The sequence below is a fragment of the Pseudonaja textilis genome, chromosome Z (genome assembly GCF_049901715.1).
Source record: "Pseudonaja textilis isolate UNSWEBS1 chromosome Z, rPseTex1.2, whole genome shotgun sequence".
In the NCBI taxonomy this organism is placed as follows: domain Eukaryota; kingdom Metazoa; phylum Chordata; class Lepidosauria; order Squamata; family Elapidae; genus Pseudonaja; species Pseudonaja textilis.
The window spans coordinates 700,344-718,310 of NC_142008.1; the positions used below are offsets into that span (position 1 = coordinate 700,344).

The 17,967-nt window shown below is 47.8% G+C and overlaps 1 protein-coding gene across 1 annotated transcript in view; it reads right to left on the reverse strand.

Annotated features, from left to right (window-relative positions):
* Positions 1-691: 691 nt before the first annotated feature.
* Positions 692-17,967, reverse strand: part of LOC113449959 (unconventional myosin-Ig-like) — a 53,854-nt gene continuing 36,578 nt past the window's right edge. The window contains 7 exon segments of the mRNA XM_087917471.1: positions 692-1,125; positions 9,422-9,563; positions 10,076-10,135; positions 10,138-10,207; positions 11,279-11,383; positions 16,029-16,173; positions 16,344-16,567. Of these exon segments, the coding sequence (XP_087773597.1) occupies positions 966-1,125; positions 9,422-9,563; positions 10,076-10,135; positions 10,138-10,207; positions 11,279-11,383; positions 16,029-16,173; positions 16,344-16,567 (906 nt within the window). The 3' untranslated portion in view covers positions 692-965.

The following is a 17,967-nucleotide window of genomic DNA, read 5'->3' on the forward strand; positions in this document are numbered from 1 at the left end:
ACTCCACCGATTCGCACGACACAGCGGATTGCCGTGCCTCCGGTGTTTTACTCACTGGACTGCAGTAGAAGGTAAGTGTTAGATCTGAAACACTGATTTTTCAAACGGTGCGCGTGCACAAACCACACATTTTGGTGCACGCGCAAGCAAAGCCAAACTGGTTGTTACAGCGGTTGAATCCCACCCATCACACCTCCTTCGCCCCAGCTCTGAAGGGTTGGGTGGATGTAACTAATGGACCTGGTCTTCCATGGATCTTCTCCACCAGGGGTTCAAATTCAAACCACGATTCATGGTTAGGGATCTTGGATCCGTTCCAAGACCTTCGGATGCCCGGAGAAGGAATTGACGCCATATTGCCTCTTACAGGGAGTCCTCGACTGATGACGATGGGGGTGCCCCAAATCTCAGCAGCCACCCGAGACACGTCGTTGCGTTCCACCCCATTTGATGACCTTCCTGCCCGCCGTCGTTAAGCAAAGTGCAGCAGTCATTTGGGGAACAGGGCTTCCCCATCGGCCGCTTGTCGGAAGGTCGCCAAAGGGGCACGGAGGGAAATAACGTGACCTACCCAGGGACGTTGCAACCCGTTGTAACCCCAAGTCGGTGGCCGTGCGTCTGCGTTTGGGTGGCGGGGAACGCAGCGACGGTCATAAGGGTGGGAAAAATGGCCATCAGTCGCTTTTTCCCCCCCCCGGGCACGATTTTGCAACTTGAGATGGTCACTAGATGGGAAGTCGTAAGTCGAGGACTGGCTGTAAGAAGTATTGTGCTTTCATGGCGACGGAAGGAGGGATTTTAGCTAATAAAAAAAGGAAGGCAGGACCGTTCCTTCCGTCACTCAGCTCCACACACCGCCACAATTTCAAAAGAGAGTAAAGGTGCTAGACCTCATGATTGGTGGAATCGCTTTTTCCGCTCTTCCAGGAGCCAGAGAGGTTTGAGGGTTCAAGGCAAATGCTGGTTTACCGGCTCATTGGCCAGTGGAGCACAAAGCCGTCCCGGGTCTTAGCGAAATCCGGCTGGGTCATGTTGTCACAGCGGGCAACTGTCACAAAGTGTTTCCGGCTCTTTTGGCTAAGCGGGATGCGGTCGGACACCGTAACTTGAAGGTCTCGCTTGAGCCTGCACAGAGAGGGGAAAAAAGGGGTTGGAAACAAAAAAAAAAAAAGGTCCAGCAGAGAAAAAGGCACAAACCATGGTTTGTTTAATCCTGGTTGGTTGAAATATGTGGTTTTCGGTCAGGGTTCGCAAGCAGAAATATGGAATGGTGGGAAATGTGGCAATTTAGGGCCAATTTAGGACATTTATATCAGGACTTCCACTCCCAGAATCCCCCAGCCACAAAGTGTGAAAAATGGTCCCAAGTGTTTTTTCAGTGCTGTTCTCACTTCAGTCACTAAATGGATCATTGTAAATCAAGGACTGCCTGGACGAAGGCCCCGGGGCCATAAATCCATCCTCATATTGGGAGACCGAGGAAATCATTCGGCAGACCAGGATTTAACCCAGATCTAAACTTAGCCTGATAACTCTCTCTCTCTCTCTCTTCCCCAGGCAACCATCACCATGGCAACTAGGTGCTAGCTGACTACCATGGCAACCAGAGCATCCTTAGTTCCCAAACTTTCCCACTGGACCAGGAGCAAAAAACCCCAAACAAACCAGGATGAACGACAGAATCCTGGTTTGCCAAATGAGAAAGCAATGATCAGACCTCCCAATCCAGCATTTCTGAGATCCTCGACTTACAATGATCTGTTTAATGACCATCTAAAATCAAAAAGGCCCACAACAGCAGGGATTCCCTTAATCAGTGACGGAAGAAAATAGGGCAAAACTCACAACATATTGTCTCGCTTAGCAACAGACCTTTTTGGCTCTATTGTGGGCATAAGTCGAGGACTGCCTATACAAATTATCCCTCATTAAAGGGGGTCTTTTGTAGACCAAATATTTGCCTTTAAGCTTTTTTCCTTTCCTTTCCTTCCCTTTTCTTCTTTCCTTTCCTTTCTTTTTCTTTCTTTTCTTTTCCTCTTCTCTCCTCCCTTTTCCTTTCCTTTTTTCTTTTTCCTTCCCTTTCCCTTTCTCTTTTCCTTTCTTTCCTTTCTCCTTCCCTTCTTTCCTTCCCTTCTTTCCTTCCCTTTCCTAACTCCATCTTTCCTGTTTTTCTCTTCTTTCTTCTCTTCTTTTTCCTTTTCTTTTTCTTTAACTTTCTATTTTCTTTTCCTCCTCCTCCTCCTCTTCCTCCTCCTCCTCCTCCCTCCTCCTCCTCCTCCCCCCCTTTTCTTTTCCTTCCTACACAATTTTACCTGCTCGCTCTCCCTGTCCATCTCCAGATGACTCAAACAAAACCAAACTAAATTCAAGGGTGTGAAGTCATCCTGATTTCTGTCTGATGAAGGGCTGTTCCCCATTTCAACGTGGCACGGCAAAAACCGAAACACAGAGAAGCTTTCACAGAAAGGAGGTCAAAAAAAGTCAAGATGGCCACCGGTGCAATGCAGACATTCATACGCTCCGGGGTGAGATTCTACTGGCTCGGACCGGTTCAGGCGAACCGTTTGCTCCGAGGTTCAGCTGTGAGGATCAGCCGTCTCTATTCTGTGTTTTATATCTTGCTTGTCAAGCTTAGCTGATTCGTGCGGCACAGCAGATTTCTCTTGCTAAGGGAGATGTTGTTTAGTGAAATTTTGTCCCATTTTACAACCTTCCTGGCCACCATCACTAAGGGAATCCTTGCTGTTGTGATGCGGTCGTTATAAGCGGCTTCCCCGCCGGCTTGTCAGTAGGTCATTAAGAGGGGAATCCGGCGACCCCAGGAATGCTGCGACTGTCGTAAAGATGAGTCGGCAGCCAAGCATCTGAATTTTGAGCATGGGATCCGGCAACGGTCACAAGTGTGAAAAATGGTCGTAAGTCCCTTCATTCCTTGGACGTGGTCCCTAAATGGACTGTAGTACGTCGAGGACTGCCTGCCGTTGAAAATGAGGGTTTGAGCTTAGCTTCAAGAGCCTTTGGGGGTGTGTTAGGTGACATAGCAGCATGGTCCAGGAAGGCTGTGGATGATGGGTGCTGTAGTCCCTCCCTCCTTCCTGGATTACGGGGTGGACCCTCTGCTGAGGAAGCTAAGATCTGACCTCGGTTTTTGTGCTCTGATTTGACAAAGATTTTCCAGAGGAAAACCGGCATTTTCTGCCTCCCCGGTCACTGACCGATCTTCTTTCTCTTCCTCGTCTTCCTCGCCCTTCCTTTTTTTCTCTCCCCTCCCTCCCTGCTCTTCCTTTTTTAAAACTCTGATCCACTCGTGAGCTTTCCGGCAGTTACCTAGCAACCCTCCCAAAAGAGGTTTCTCACATTTATTCAAAGTGGGGCAGCAGACCTCTGACTCTTCCGGCTGTGCGAGAAGATATACGGAGAAAGATGAAACTCAGGATGCTGGTGGGGGCCCCCAAATTGGACACAGATGGGGTACAGGTCCCCATCAAGTCCCTTCCCAACCTGGCAAGCCGTACTCAAGGAGTCGTCGTCCTTAATGGGTCTAAGTCTACATGGAGGGAAGGAAGCAGTGGGGTGCCACAAGGTTCCCTCTTAGGCCCAGGACTCTTCAATATCTTCATGAACGACTTAGATGAGGGAATAGAAGGGGAACTTACCAAATTTGCAGATGATACTAAGCTGGCAGGAATAGCTAACACCCCAAAAGATAGGCTCAAGATCCAGATGGATCTTGACAGACTAGAACCCTGGGCTGTATCTAACAAAATGAAATTCAATGTAGAGAAAAGTAAAGTCCTACAGTTAGGCAAGAAAAACCCAAAGGACACATATAGATTGGGTGAAACCAGGCTCAATAGCAGGAACTGGGAGGGGGATCTTGGAGTCTTAGTGGACAACCAGCTAAATAGGAGCCAACTGTGTGCAGCAGCAGCCAAAAAAGCCAATGCAATCCTAAATTGCATTAACAGAGGGATACAATCAAGATCAAGTGAGGTACTATAAAGCCTTAGTAAGGCCACACCTGGAGTACTGCATCCAGTTTTGGTCAACACATTATAAAAAAGAAGTTGAGATTCTAGAAAAAGTGCAGAGAAGAGCAACCAGGATGATTAGGACTGGAGGCTAAAACATACGATGAATGGTTGCAGGAACTGGGCCTGGCTAGTCTAGGGAAGAAAAGGACCAGGGGAGACAGGAGAGCACAGTTCCAATATTTGAGGGGCTGCCACAGGGAGGAATGGGGTCAAGCTATTTTCTAAAGCGCCTGTAGGCCAGACAAGGAATAATGGATGGAAACTGAACAAGGAGAGATTCAACCTGGAAATAAGGAGAAACTTTCTGACAGTGAGAACAATCAACCAATGGAACAGCTTGCCCTCGGAAGCTGTGGAAGTGCCATCACTTGAGACTTTCAAGAAGAGATTGGACTGCCATTTGTCAGAAATGGTGTAAGGTCTCGCGTTTGGGCACGGGGTTGGACTAGATGACCTACAAGGTCCCTTCCAACTCTGATTATCTGTATCTGTATCTGTAATTCTATATTTTGGGGTTTGAACTGTGGAACTCTGAGTATCCTAGACCAAGCCAAGTCCCAAAAATGCTAGGGAATTGCTAGAAATGTAGAACTCAGACGAAAGCAGCCATCAACAGACACAGAGAGGTAATGTTTACACGCCTTTGAAAACAGACAATAAACTCTAGAACAGACAATATAGTCCCTATAACAGCCACTATGTAGGACAAACAGGGAGAAGACTTATGGAACACATCCAGGATCAGAAGATCAGAAGACACAATGAAAACTCCTTAATTGCACAACCCATGGACAGACGCAACCATAGTTCCAACTGGGAAACTGAGCATCATAGACCTAAGCCAAGTTGGAAAATATTACAGAATTCTTGGATGCCTGGCGTTCAGACAAGGCAGCCATCAACGGACACAGAGAGGTAAATAACGTTTACATGCCTTTAAAAAGAGACAATAAAATCTAGAACAGATAACGTAGAGATTGTAACAGCCATCAATGAACAGAGAGAGATAAATGATGTTTACACACCTTTGAAAAAAGAATAAAATCTAGAACGTAGGGATTGTTACAACCGCTATGTAGGGCAGATGGGTGGAAGGCGAATGGAACACATCCACAAACACAAGACCAAATTTTACCCTTGTTGTGGCACCAGAGAAAAAGCGAACAACAACAAAGCTGGGAGTCCTTTTTTTGCTTTGTGCTAACACCTCCATTTTGGCAAGCTCTCTGCCACATTGTCACAACTTCAGAAGTGCAAACGAACGTCTAAATAAATGGATTTAGGATCGCGCCGAGCTGTTAGCTTTAAGTCTCACGCTTTGAAATTTCACAGTTTCACAGCAGAAGTGCAACCGAGACAAGATATATCTCTGTTTGTGTGTTTGTGTTAATTATACTGAGTTTTCTTTTGTTAGGAAATTAAAAATGCAAAGCTGTGGTCATATTGGCTAAGAAGTTTGTTTCAAGGTTGCAAGGTTCATTTTTTGAATTGAAGCCAATTTGGTCTAGGTGACAAAATGCTGGCACGAGAGCAGGGAGACGTGAGTTCTAATTCTGCCTGAAGCATGCAACATTAGCAGCAAGTTGGTGAGTTCGAGTCCCGCCTTAAGCAAAAAATCATACTGGGTGACCTTGGGCCAATCAAAAGGAGACTGGGAGTTCTAGTTCTGCCTTTGGGATGAAAACCAGCTGGGTAACATTGGGCCAATCACCAGGAGACGGTGAATTCTAGTCCCACCTTAGGCATGAAAGCCGGATGGGGGATTTGGAGGCAGCACAACCCACCTCACAGCATCCTTGTTCTGGGGAAAATAGAAGGAGGAAGCGCTTATGACCGTCTGTGCATGCACAGGGTGACGGGATCACAACTTGGACTCGTTTAAGAACTGCGTGATTCACTTAACAACCTCCAAATGCTCAAATCTCAACCGACATTCTCCAAGATCATCTCCTAGATACCGAAAGGGGTTAAAGATTCACAGGTGTTACAGAGATAATCAACCTAACCCAAAATACACCAGAAATTAGACCAGCTGTTCTAAAATAGGAGTGTGTGTGTGTGTGTGTGTGTGCGCGTGTAATCTTATTTTAGAACAACTGCTCTAATTTCTTATATATTTGGGGGCAGGTTGATCTATCTTCTATCTATCTATCTATCTATCTATCTATCTATCTATCTATCTATCTATCTATCTATCTATCTATCTATCTGTCTAACTCTATTTTTGTATCTCTCTCTCTCTCTATCTATCTATCTATCTATCTATCTATCTATCTATCTCTGTGTATACACATACACACTCAATCTATCATTTCCCTATCACCCTTCTTGATGTATTTATATCTATCATCTCTCTCTCTCTTATTTGCCTGCCTGCCTGTCTCTGTCTCTGTCTCTGCCTCTGTCTCTCTCTCTCACCTGGTGGAATGCCATGCTAAAGGACACTGGCCAGTTTCCCGTATTCCCATCAACCGATAAAAACCAATATCTCAACACGCCGTCCTTCAGTCTAGCAACTGGAGTCCATCATCCGCTACGCGCACATGCAGGGGTGGGATGCAAATATTTTTACTACCACTTCTGTGGGCGTGGCTAGGTGGGCGTGGCCATGTGACTGGGAGGGGAGGGGCCGGTCAGGAGCAAGATTTGCTGGTTCCCTGAACTGGGCAGAATCATAACAACCGGTTCTATAGAACTGGTAGAATCCCACCCCTGCGCATAGGGAGGGCTGACAGACGGCAACGGGTGGATATTTACGTGTGCGCATACAGTTCTTGTTTTTGATTTAAAAAAAAAAACAGATCTGGAAGCCGAATCAAATGTACCAATCGCTCTTCCAAACTGGTCAAATGGGTGTTTAACAACCAGCTGCCTGCGCTGTTTGTGTACCACTTAAGAAAAACACAACCTCCTCTTTTGGCAAAAATAAGGGAAGCAATGGTGCTCTGGGCAACGAGAGTGCTTGCAAACTCACAAAAAAATATTATTTCAGCTCCTCCAAAGGCAGATACAAGAAATCCTTGGATAGAGAATCGAGAGAGAGAGAAAGGGGGAGAGAGATGATTGATAGATAGATAGATAATAGGGAGAGAGGGAGAGAGGGAGGGAGAGATATTAGGTAGTTGGGTAGAGAGAGAGATGGATGAATAGATAGACAGATAATAGGTAGGGAGGTAGAGAAAGAGGTTGATAGATAGATAATAAGTAGGCAGATAGGGAGAGAGAGATAATAAGTAGGAAGGTAGGGAGGTAGGAGATAGATTATGAGATAGATCGGGGTCGCCAACCTTTTGGACCTCAGGGACCACCAAACTCATAATTTTAGATCCCAGGGACCACCAACTGGTTCTGTGGGCGTGACCTAATTTGTGGGTGTGGCTTGGCGGTCATGTGACTGGCTGGGCATGGCTTGTATGTAAATATTATAAATATTTAAAATTCGGATTTAATTTAATTTATATTAAATAAATATTGAATATTTTATAAAAATTAGCAACTTTTACCCAAAATCAGGCAAAGCAGGCAGGCAGATTGAGTTGCTCACAGAATCACAGATTCATTCAGAAATCTATCTATCTGCCATTGGCTAGCTCAGTCTGTCACACAAAATTTGCTTGCAAGCAAACTCATAAAATTTGCTAGCAAGCAAACTCACAAAATTAACTCACAACACACCGTATGTAAATATTGATTTTTTTATTAAAAAAGAGCAACTTTTACCCCAAATCAGGCAAAACGGGCAGGCAAATTGAGTTGCTCACAGAATCATTCAGTGATCTATCTATCTGCCATCGGCTAGCTCAGTCTCTCAAATTTGCTTGCCATGTGTATGCACTGAATTTGCTTGCAAGCAAACTTTCAGTCCTCAGAGAGGTTCGGCTGTGCTTAGCTAGAAAGCAAGAAATCCAACCATTTCCTGCTTTCTAGCTAATCTAAATCTCCCGGCACAGCAGAACAGCTGATGGTCGGAAAAAGGAAAAATAGCAACTTAGCAGGCAAGTTTGCCGGGTAAGGAGTGAGTGGGCGGGGAGGGTTCCCGTGGGCCATATGGGCGGGGCAGACTTGTGTTTCTGCACAGCCTGGATTAATTGCTTTGGGGGAGGGTGCTCTGGGGGTGACATTTCTCTGTGGCCCACCAAAATTTTCTCACGGCCCAGATAGATAATAGATAGATAGATGGAGGGAGGGAGGAAGGGAGAGAGAGAGATAATAGGTAGGAAGGTAGGTTAGATAGTTGGATAGAGAGAGGGATGGATGGACAGATAGACAGACAGATAATAGGTAGATAGATAAGGAGAGAGAGGTAATAGGTAGGAAGCAGAGGTGAGTATTCAGCAGGTTCTGACCAGTTCTGGAGAACTGGTAGCGTAAATTTTGAGCAGTTTGGAGAACCAGCAAATTCTACCTCTGACTGGAGATTTTACAGTCTCCTTCCCCTGCCGCACCCACCAAGCCACGCCCACAGAACCGGTAGTAAAAAAAAATGATAGGTAGGAAGGTAAGTAGGTAAATAGGTAGAAAGATGGATGGATATAGATGGATAGCTAGATGGATAGATGGATAGATACAGACAAACCAATAGATCAATAATTAGAAACACAGAGAGGGATGATGGATGGATGGACAGATGGCTAAAAGGAGAGATGGATAGATTGATAAATAAGTTGCACACGTTTATACTCCAAGCAAAGGATTGATAGGCCTCAACTTATAGCCATTCCTTCCCTCGCTGCAAAGTGACAACAGCACTGGGAAACCATCGCCCTCCCTAGTTTTCCACACTTACGACCATCGTGACTTCGCCACGGGGACCTGATATGACGGTTGCCGTTCTCCTGGGCTGCTATTCCTCCGACTTACAGCCCCAATCAGCCTCTGATGGATCACCCTCAATAGAAGCGCCGAACCTCAACTCCCTTAATGACCGCGGCAGTTTGCTTAATGACCATGGCCGAAAGAGGCCGGGGAAAAAAATAATCTGCCGCTGTTCAGCTCAAACGGCTGTCTAGCTGAGCCGCCGTTGGCTCATATTTTCAGTGCATCCTGCAACACTCCCAGCTGCATCCCCAGGGGGTCAACCCAGTGAGTCTTCAACTTACGACTATTCCTTTTAGCGACTGACCCGTAAATGGTGCTAAACAAAAAAAGAAAATGAGCGAAGTCCGTTTTTCGCATCGAACAGCCATCGTGGATTGGAAATTTGGAGGCTGGGTGAGCGACTCGGACTTACAACCGTTGCCCTGACACTGCGACCCTCCGACGAGCAATTCCCTGAAGAGGCTGTGACGGGCAGGGAAATGCAGAGCTCCCTCATCTCGCTTAGCGACGGGAAAGGTCAACTGTGGTCCTAAGTGGCAGGAGGGGCGCATGCGAGAAGAAAGGCCTACCTCCTAAAGTGGTCCACCAGGACTCCAACCAGCTCCCCGACCCGCTGGTCATTGGATGGCTGCATTTGATGGAGGCACACCACTAGGCACCGCTGCTTCTCCAAGTGGAAGACGACCAGCTGGTCCTCTCCGCTGGTGACACCTCAGGCCAGACACCTGTCGGGCAAAGGCGTGTTGGGGGAAAAAAGGTCGTTTGGGCAACTCACACTGGAGAGGGGAGGAGGAGGAGGAGGAGGAGGAGGAGGTGTGGTCCTTGGTGCTCTCTGGTTTTCTGGAAGACATTTCATGACTGAACTAGGGAACAGCATCAGTGTTAGGAGGAAGGGGGTTTGGAGAGAGAAAGAGGAGGAGGAGGAGGAGGAGGAGAAGGAGGAGGAGGAGGAGGAGGAGGAGGAGGAGGAGGAGGAGGAGGAGGAGGAGGAGGAGGAGGAGGAGGAAAAGGATTGTGGGGTCCTTGGAGCTCTCTAAGCTGGGTGGTTTTCTTGCAGACGTCTCATGACCCAACGAGGGAACGTCCTCCGTGCAATATGTAAGGCTGGGGACGTGGCTCTCAATGTCCTGCCTCCTTTGGGCAGCTCGGGCCTCCCTAATTCCCAGAAGCCCCTCCTGCTCTTCTCCGGACCCCAAATCAGGAGACCCCACCCCACCCCTAACCCCCTCCACCCCTTCTTACCGTGCCGAGAGCGATGGCCTTCTTGACTCGGTACTGCTTCCGGGATCCAGTTTGTAGAGGTGCTGGTCGGTGATCAGAAGGGCTCGGTCCGTCCGTTTGTTACACCGGTTGACCTGTGGAAGTGGGGAGGCGGTCAGGAAAGGAAGGTTCCCCCCCCCCCCCAAGAAGAAGCCACTCAGGACCTTCCTCACCTGCCAGATCGAGGAAGGAGAGGGAGACAGCCGGCGGGGAGGGGGCTGCCATGGTTCGGGCAAAGTGGTTGCAAACCGGTAGCAAATTTTTATGGCTGGTTGGTAAACCAGCAAAATTCCACCCCTAGCTGGCCCCACTCACTCCCCTCCTCCCCTCCCAGGAGCCCCCACGTGGCCCGTTTTGGATCCCAGGTAAGTATAGGGCCTGCGTGGAGGCTCCCGAAAGCCAAAAATGTTCCTGTTTCTTGCCTCTGGAGCCCAGAGAGGCCATTTTGCCCTCCCCAAGTCTCAAGGAAAGCCTCAGGAGCCCGGGGTGAGTGAAAACACCTGCCTCCCATTGCAGTGCAGAGGCCAACTAGGCCACACCCATCATCACCACGCCTACCCAGCAACTGGCAGACAACTGGTTGCTAAAATTTTTGAAGCCCACCCCTGGAGACAGCCCACCCCGTTTAAGCCCTGGAGGTCAATGGGGAACCAGGCGCCGTCCTACGGGTGCTTCTTGCTTGCGATTCAACTAGCTTCGGGCTACTTACTGGCATCCTGGAGGTGTTACCGTAGAGACTTCCAGGGATAGAGCAGCCTTTTCTCACTTGGTTTGGGGGAATTGGCCGTGTCACACCTGAGGAGGCCGTGCTTCTAATTGAATGCTTGGGAGGTGGCATCATAGAGACCTCCAGAGATAGAGTGGCCTTCCTGAATCGGGCACCTGCTGTTTCTGTCTCTCTTTCTTTCTGTCTCTCTGCCTCTCTGCGTCTCTTTCTCTGTGTCTTTCTGTCTCTCTCTCTTTCTGTCTCTCTTTCTGTCTCTCTTTCTCTGTGTGTCTCTTCGTGTGTCTTTCTCTTTCTCTCTGTGTCTCTTTCTATCTCTCTCTTTTTGCCTGTGTGTATGTGTGTGTGTGTGCGTCTCTGTCCCAGCCTTAGCAACTTGATGATGACTTGGACTTCAACACCCACAATTCCCGAGCCAGCCTGACCCACATGGGCCTCTCACCTTCCTCACGTGGCACGAGAACAACACGGAACTGAAGTGCATCTTGTCTTTCAGGGCTGAAACCTGTTTGATGAACTGCGGAGCCAAGCTTGGATTCTCCTCTGCCTGGAGAAGGACGGAAGAGGACAGGAGGAGAGTCGTTATGTCTTGTGAAGTGGGGGTGAAGTGCACTGGGGGGGGGTCCTTGGTGCTCTCTGAGCTTGGTGGCTTTCATGCCGATGTTTCACGACCCAACTAGGGAACGTCATCAAGGCTACGTAGTGTGTGGCTTGCTCCCTGCTTTATCTAAATAGTAACTTGCTCTGCCAAGGTTGGCGGGGGATAAGAAGCTTTCTCCTTGGTGGTTTCTGGAGTAGGTTGTTTGTGTGGTGTTAACCCCTGCTCAACTGGAACTGATGATGATGTGAGTGCTGATAGTGTCTCCCTGTCTCTCTCCCTGTTTCCCTCTCTCTATTCATCATATCTATCTCGCTATTCATCTCCATCTTCTTATCTGCATATATATAATCTTTATTTATCATGTATTCGTTATCTATCTATCATCTATCTATACCTATCTATCTATCATCTGTCTCTCTCTGTATATCCGTATATCATCTCTTGTTCTGTCTCTCTGTGTCTCCAATCCATCCATCTATTGTATCTTTCTCTCTATTGCATTATTGCATCTAGAATGATATTGTATCTATCTAGCTGTATTAATCCATATATATTATCTACCTCTATTTTTCTGTCTCTCACTCTCTATATCCATATAATCCCTCTATTATTTATCTCTGTCTGTCTTTCTATCTATGTATCTATAACATCTCTCCCTCTTTTCCTCTGTCTCTCTGTCTAGCTATCTGTTTGTCTGTCTGTTTGTCTGTCTATCATCTCTCTTTCCCTTGGTCTATCCGTCTATCCATCTATTCGTCTATCTCATCTGTCTCTCACTGTCTCTGTCTCTATCCATCTATCTATCATATATCTGTCTCATCTCTCTTTCTCTCCGTCTCTGCCTTTCTATATCTGTCTATCCATCTATCTCATCTCTCTGTCTCTCTCTCTCTCTCTCTCTCTCTATCTATCTATCTATCTATTCGTCTATCTGTTTATCCATTTATCCATCTATTCTATCCATGTATCTCATCTATCTCATCTCTCTCTCTCTGACTCTCTCTCCATGTCTATCAATCCATCTAATATCTAGCTCATCTCTCTGTCTCTCTGTCTGTCTCTCTCTATCCATCTATCCTATCTACCTCATCTATCTATCTCATATCTCTCTGTATCTGTGTATGTGTCTCTCTCTGTCTCTCTGTCTCTGTCTCTGTCTCTCTCTCTCTATATATATACACATCTATCTATCCATCCATCTATCTCATCTATCTATCTCATATCTCTCTGTGTGTCTCTCCATCTATCAGTCTCTCCATCTGTCATTTACCTCCTCTCTGTCTCTGCCTCTGCCTCTCCATCTATCCGTCTATCTATCTATTCCTCTTTCTCCATCTCTCATCTCTGTCTCCCTGTGTGTCTGTCTCTCCATCTATCTATCATCTCTCTCTCTCTCATCTCTCTCTCTGTCTCTATCCATCTATTGTCTACCATCTCATCTCTCTGTCTCTCTCTGTGTCTCTGTCTCTCCATCTCTCTGTCTATCCATCTGTCCATCTCTCTCTCTCTCTCTGTCTATCCATCTATCTCATACCTCTCTCGGTTTCTCTCTGTCTTTCCGTCTCTCTCTCTCTCTCTCTCCATCTATCATCTATCTATCTCATCTCTCTCTCCCTTCCCCCCCCACCCCCCGGCCAACTAGCCCAAGGGATGGGCCAACAGTGAAATGCCCCCTCGGTTCAGTTGGGAGGACCGGCACGGAAGGGTTGCGCTTGGAGCTCCCGGGGCGTGCGTGGAAGTCCGTGTGAGGATGAAAGCGTTTTTTTCTTCTCTCCGCCCCCCCCCCCATACACAAGAATTGCACAACGGATAGAACGGGGTGGAGGTGGAGGCTCCAATAATCTTCTGCCTCCAGCCAAGAGGCATCGTCACCATGGAAACGGTGCGGACGTTGAACCAACCCACCCACCCCCCAAAAAATCCTGATTCTATGAGATGCTCTGGGCTGAGTCTTGCATCACCCAGAACTTGGGGGGGGCAGATATTTAAACAACAACAACACCCCTGCTTCTGACTTCCCAGGAACCCTCAAGGCAGGTAGGGCTGGTGGGGTGGGGTCTCCAGACAGGATAGAGAGAAGAGAGGTGCTCTCCGAGATGGGGAGGGGGGTTTCCTTGTAAATGTTTCATGACCCAACTAGGGAACAGTATCAGTGCTAGAAGGGAGGAGGAGGAGGAGGAGGAGGAGGAGGAGGAGGAGGAGGAGGAGGAGGAGGAGGAGGAGGAGGAGGAGGGAAGAAGAAGAAGAAGAAGGAGAAGAAGAAGAAGAAGAAGAAGAAGAAGAAGAAGAAGAAGAAGAGAAAGAAAGAAAGAAAGAAAGAAAGAAAGAAAGAAAGAAAGAAAGAAAGAAAGAAAGAAAGAAAGAAAGAAAGAAAGAAAGAAAGAAAGAAAAGGACTATGGGGTCCTTGGTGCTCTCAGAGTCCTTCCAGACATTTTGTGACCCAGCTAGGGAACAGCATCAGTGGTAGAAGGGAAAGGGTGATTGTGGAGAGGAGGAGTGGGTGGGAGGGAGGCTGAGGAATTCAACTCCCAGAATACCAACACCATCCTACTGTGCTTTCCAGAGTAGACATTTTGTGAGATCTCCTGGTGGTCTCCTTTCCAAATACCATCCTGTTACACTTTCCAGATCAGCCCCATTTACTTGCCAGGAGCTGTGAGATCTCCTGGTGGTCTCCTTTCCACATGCCAACCACATCCTGCTTTGCTTTCCAAATTAGCCATATTCGCTAGCTGGAAGATCTCCTGGTGATCTCCTTTCCACATACCGACATCATCCTGTTACATTTTCCAGATTAGACCCATTTGCTTGCGGTGAGATCTCCTGGTGGTCTCCATTCCAAATGCTGAATACTACTCTGCTGCGCTTTCTAAATTCACCAGGTTGTGCAAGATGTGAATTTTTGTTTTATTTTTAAACCCAATAGGAAAGAAAACAGATAAACAGAGAACTGACACTCTCACAGTTCTACACTTATCACACAGGACAACAACCTTACAATCTTTCTATACATATAAAAGCAAAATACCCCTCACACATCATCACAAAATCTCCAGAATCATCAAGCCTACAAACTTGAAATTTGGCCCAGATGTTCCTCTTGGCTTCTAGGGGCTCACGAAGAAAGGATTTTTCGGAAGGACCCTCGGATCATTAGTATTTCATTAGTATTTCTTCTACAGCAATTAACACGCTCTGATGCTAAGGAGTTCGACTCCCCCTCCCCACCTGAAAAGAAATCTGTTCCCAAGGCAAAACACAAGCAGAGGAGTTTCAGTTTCAGTTTTAGTTTCACAGCAGCCCCAAGCAGCTTTAGTACAGAGCAGTTGAGCTAAGCCACACCCAGGCTCCTTGCTGTCTCCTTGCTCACCCAGCAGTTTCCAAACAGCCCTCAATTCTCTCACACACTGACAGGACGCTAGCCAGATGAATACCGATGGATGCTGTTAGGCAGAGGCAGAATTTTTCCCCCCCTTATTTTCCTCCCCCAAAACTAAGCCCGACCACATAGTTTCGTAGCAAAACACGGGTATCCAGCTAATTTGGGATAAATCATGGATGCCTCCAATGGAGCAACTGCCTCACTCCAGAGAGTCTCCAGATCTTGAGTCACAACTCAGCATGACACACACACAGTCATACCCACAAAAATAACCACCTCAAAGCGTCAACAGATGGAAAACCCGGGGAACACGCAAAAAAAACCCCAAACCCCCACACCTCCCATCATCCTCGCCCACCAACAGCCCGCAGAAGAAAAATGGGAAGTGGGGAAGATGTGCGGAAGACGTCACTAAGCGGAGCTCTTTCATGAGCTGTCATTGTGCGTACGTGGGCTTGCATTCTGGAGGTTTTTTTAAGAAAAAATTGGAAGACTCTCAAAAGGATCTCCTGCTCGAACGAGCAGGGGGCTGGACTAGATGACCTCCAAGTCCCCTTGCAACTCTGTCGTTCTGTAAGTACCCCCCCCACGCACCCTTCTGTACCCCTTTTTGACTCCTAGGCCTCAGGGAAGCCGCCTGGGCGAAGCAGGAAGACAGCGAGGGGGATCCCGGCACAGCTGATCGTCGGGAGGGGTGAAAAAAAGAAATACCTTAAGGACTGACTGGGCGGGGGAGAACACAGTTGGCGATAAGGACTGGGAAGGGAGGGGAGGGGTAGGCGGAGAGGGGCGGGGCCAGTCAGAGACATGATTTGCCTATTCTCCAAACCACCCAGAATCGTAACAACCAGTTCTATAGAACTGGTCCAAACCGGTAGAATCCCACCCCTGCTCTCCCTTGTTCTACCTCTCCCCTGCTCTGCCCAGCCGGATTTTGTCCTTCCCCAGTTTCCTCCACAGCCCACAGGAGCCACACTCCATCTCCCTGTCAGCTGTTTGTCTTCCTCCTCCTTGGATTCAGACTCCGACAGGGGCAGGGCAGGTCCCATGGTAACTTTAACCCGTCCTTAAACGAATGGTGATAAGTCACGCTCACCCTGTACGAACCCAGGCTGCGTCAACACACAAAAGGCCTTTTCTGATAGACGAGAACTTCAAAAGAAAGAACCGGGGGTTGGGGGGGAAGAGAATCAGGCCATTTTACGTACCGCTGCTAAATAGTTCTGTCTCCAGTTCCGGCAACAACCCCAATTTTTCCGCCGGCCTTGCAAGACCTCGAAAGCAGCCACCTTGGCTTTGACTTGGCTCATCTCGGATGGAGAGAGGTTGGTCACCAGCTGCCTGGCTCGCCACCTTGAGCAACACAACAACGACAAACCACGGACAAGGGTTCCTTTAGTGATGGTTGAAACAGGCAACGGGAACAGAACGGAGATGGGCGGGAATTGATTATGCTTTCAGAATGGAGGACTTCAACTCCCAGAATCCCCCAGGCAGAGTTGAAGTCCCTCCCATGGGATTACCTGGCAAAAATGAGCTGGGAACTCTCCTGGAACTGGGTCAGCACTGCTGGCGGCTCCGGCCACGCCACGCTTTTGCCGTAATCGGCCATGTTGCGCACCCCTTGGAAGCGTTGTATGAGGTCCAACAAGTACCCTTTCACTTTGTGACGCCTGTAGTAGGCCATGACAGTGTAGATGGCTCGCAGGTATCGGCAACGTTTGCGGGCGAGGGATCCTCTCCAGACCTGGGTATAGAAAGGCACATCGGGACTTCCGGTTTGCCAGGCTTCGGCGGCGGCAGGGATCCGTCGGAACCTCATGTCAGAAGGGTATCCTTTGGGGCGGGTTTTTTTTTTTTCACAATGGCAGGGTTCCCGCTCCCATAATCCCCCTCCCAGAGATAGGAAGTCCTCGACTTGCGACCTCGATCGAGCCCCACATTTCTTTTCCTACACAAGAATGGTCGCTAAGTGAATTCTGTCCCTTTCTGGCAACCATGTTAAACGAATCGCCTGTTGTGTGAAGTTAGGAACACGGTTGTTAAACGAATTGGACTCCCCGTGACTTTGCTTGTCAGAAAGTTGCTATAGGGGATCGTCTGATTCCCCACCCCACCCCGGGATGCTACATCTGTTGCAAATACGAGTCAGTTGTCAAGTGTCTATTCTGGTCGTAAACTGAGGATGACTTGTATTTCATCTAGGAAATCTGGGAATTGAAATTCCACCACAGAAGAGACATTTGGGGCTCCATTGTGGTGGTAAGCCGAGGACTACCTTTAGAGTGCTGCCTCCTACTTGTACAGGTAGTCCTCAGCCTATGACCGCAACCAAGACCTATATTTATGTTGCTAAGTGGGATGGTTGTTAAGTGAATTCTTTCCATTTTTACCACCTTTCTTGCTATTAAGTGAATCCCTGCACTGGTGAAAATTAGTCACATGGTCGTTAAGTGAATCGGGATGACTACTTGTCAGAAGGTCACAAAAGGGTACTGCACCCATCATAATTATGAGTCAGTTGCCAAGTGTCCGAATTTTGATCATGTGACCCTGGGGATGTAAGTGCAAAAACTGTCATACGGGTAGCCCTCAACTTACGACCAAATCTGAGCTCAAAATTTAGATTGCTAAGTGAGAAATGTGGTGAGTATTCTTGCCAGATTTGTTAAATGATTCAATGCGGTTCTTAAATTTGTCCCCCCGGTTGTTCAGTGAATCGGGATTACCCCATCAACTTCCCTTTTCAAACGGTCATGAGAGAGGATTGGGTGATTCTGGGAAGTAGTCACAGTCATAAATGTGAGTCAGCAGTCGAGTAGCCGAAAGTTAATTCATGTAACTGCAACGGTCCTATTTGTGAAAAATGGTTGTTGGAAAAATTTTTTCTGCGTCATTGTAACTTGGAACAGTCACTAAATGAACTGTCATAAGTTGCGGACTGCCTCCAAATCGCTTTTTTACCACTGCCAACGTAACTTTGAACAGTCACTAAAAGGAGGTGCCGTAAAGTGAAGACCTCCTGAAATTCCAACCCCTAATGTTTGGTGCGGTGTTCCTCGCTTTGGCTCCGTGTGTTTTGGGTCCCGCCCTCCATTGGGACGAGAAAACCAGCCGCGTGGCTTCATCCGGTGACAACAACCCAGG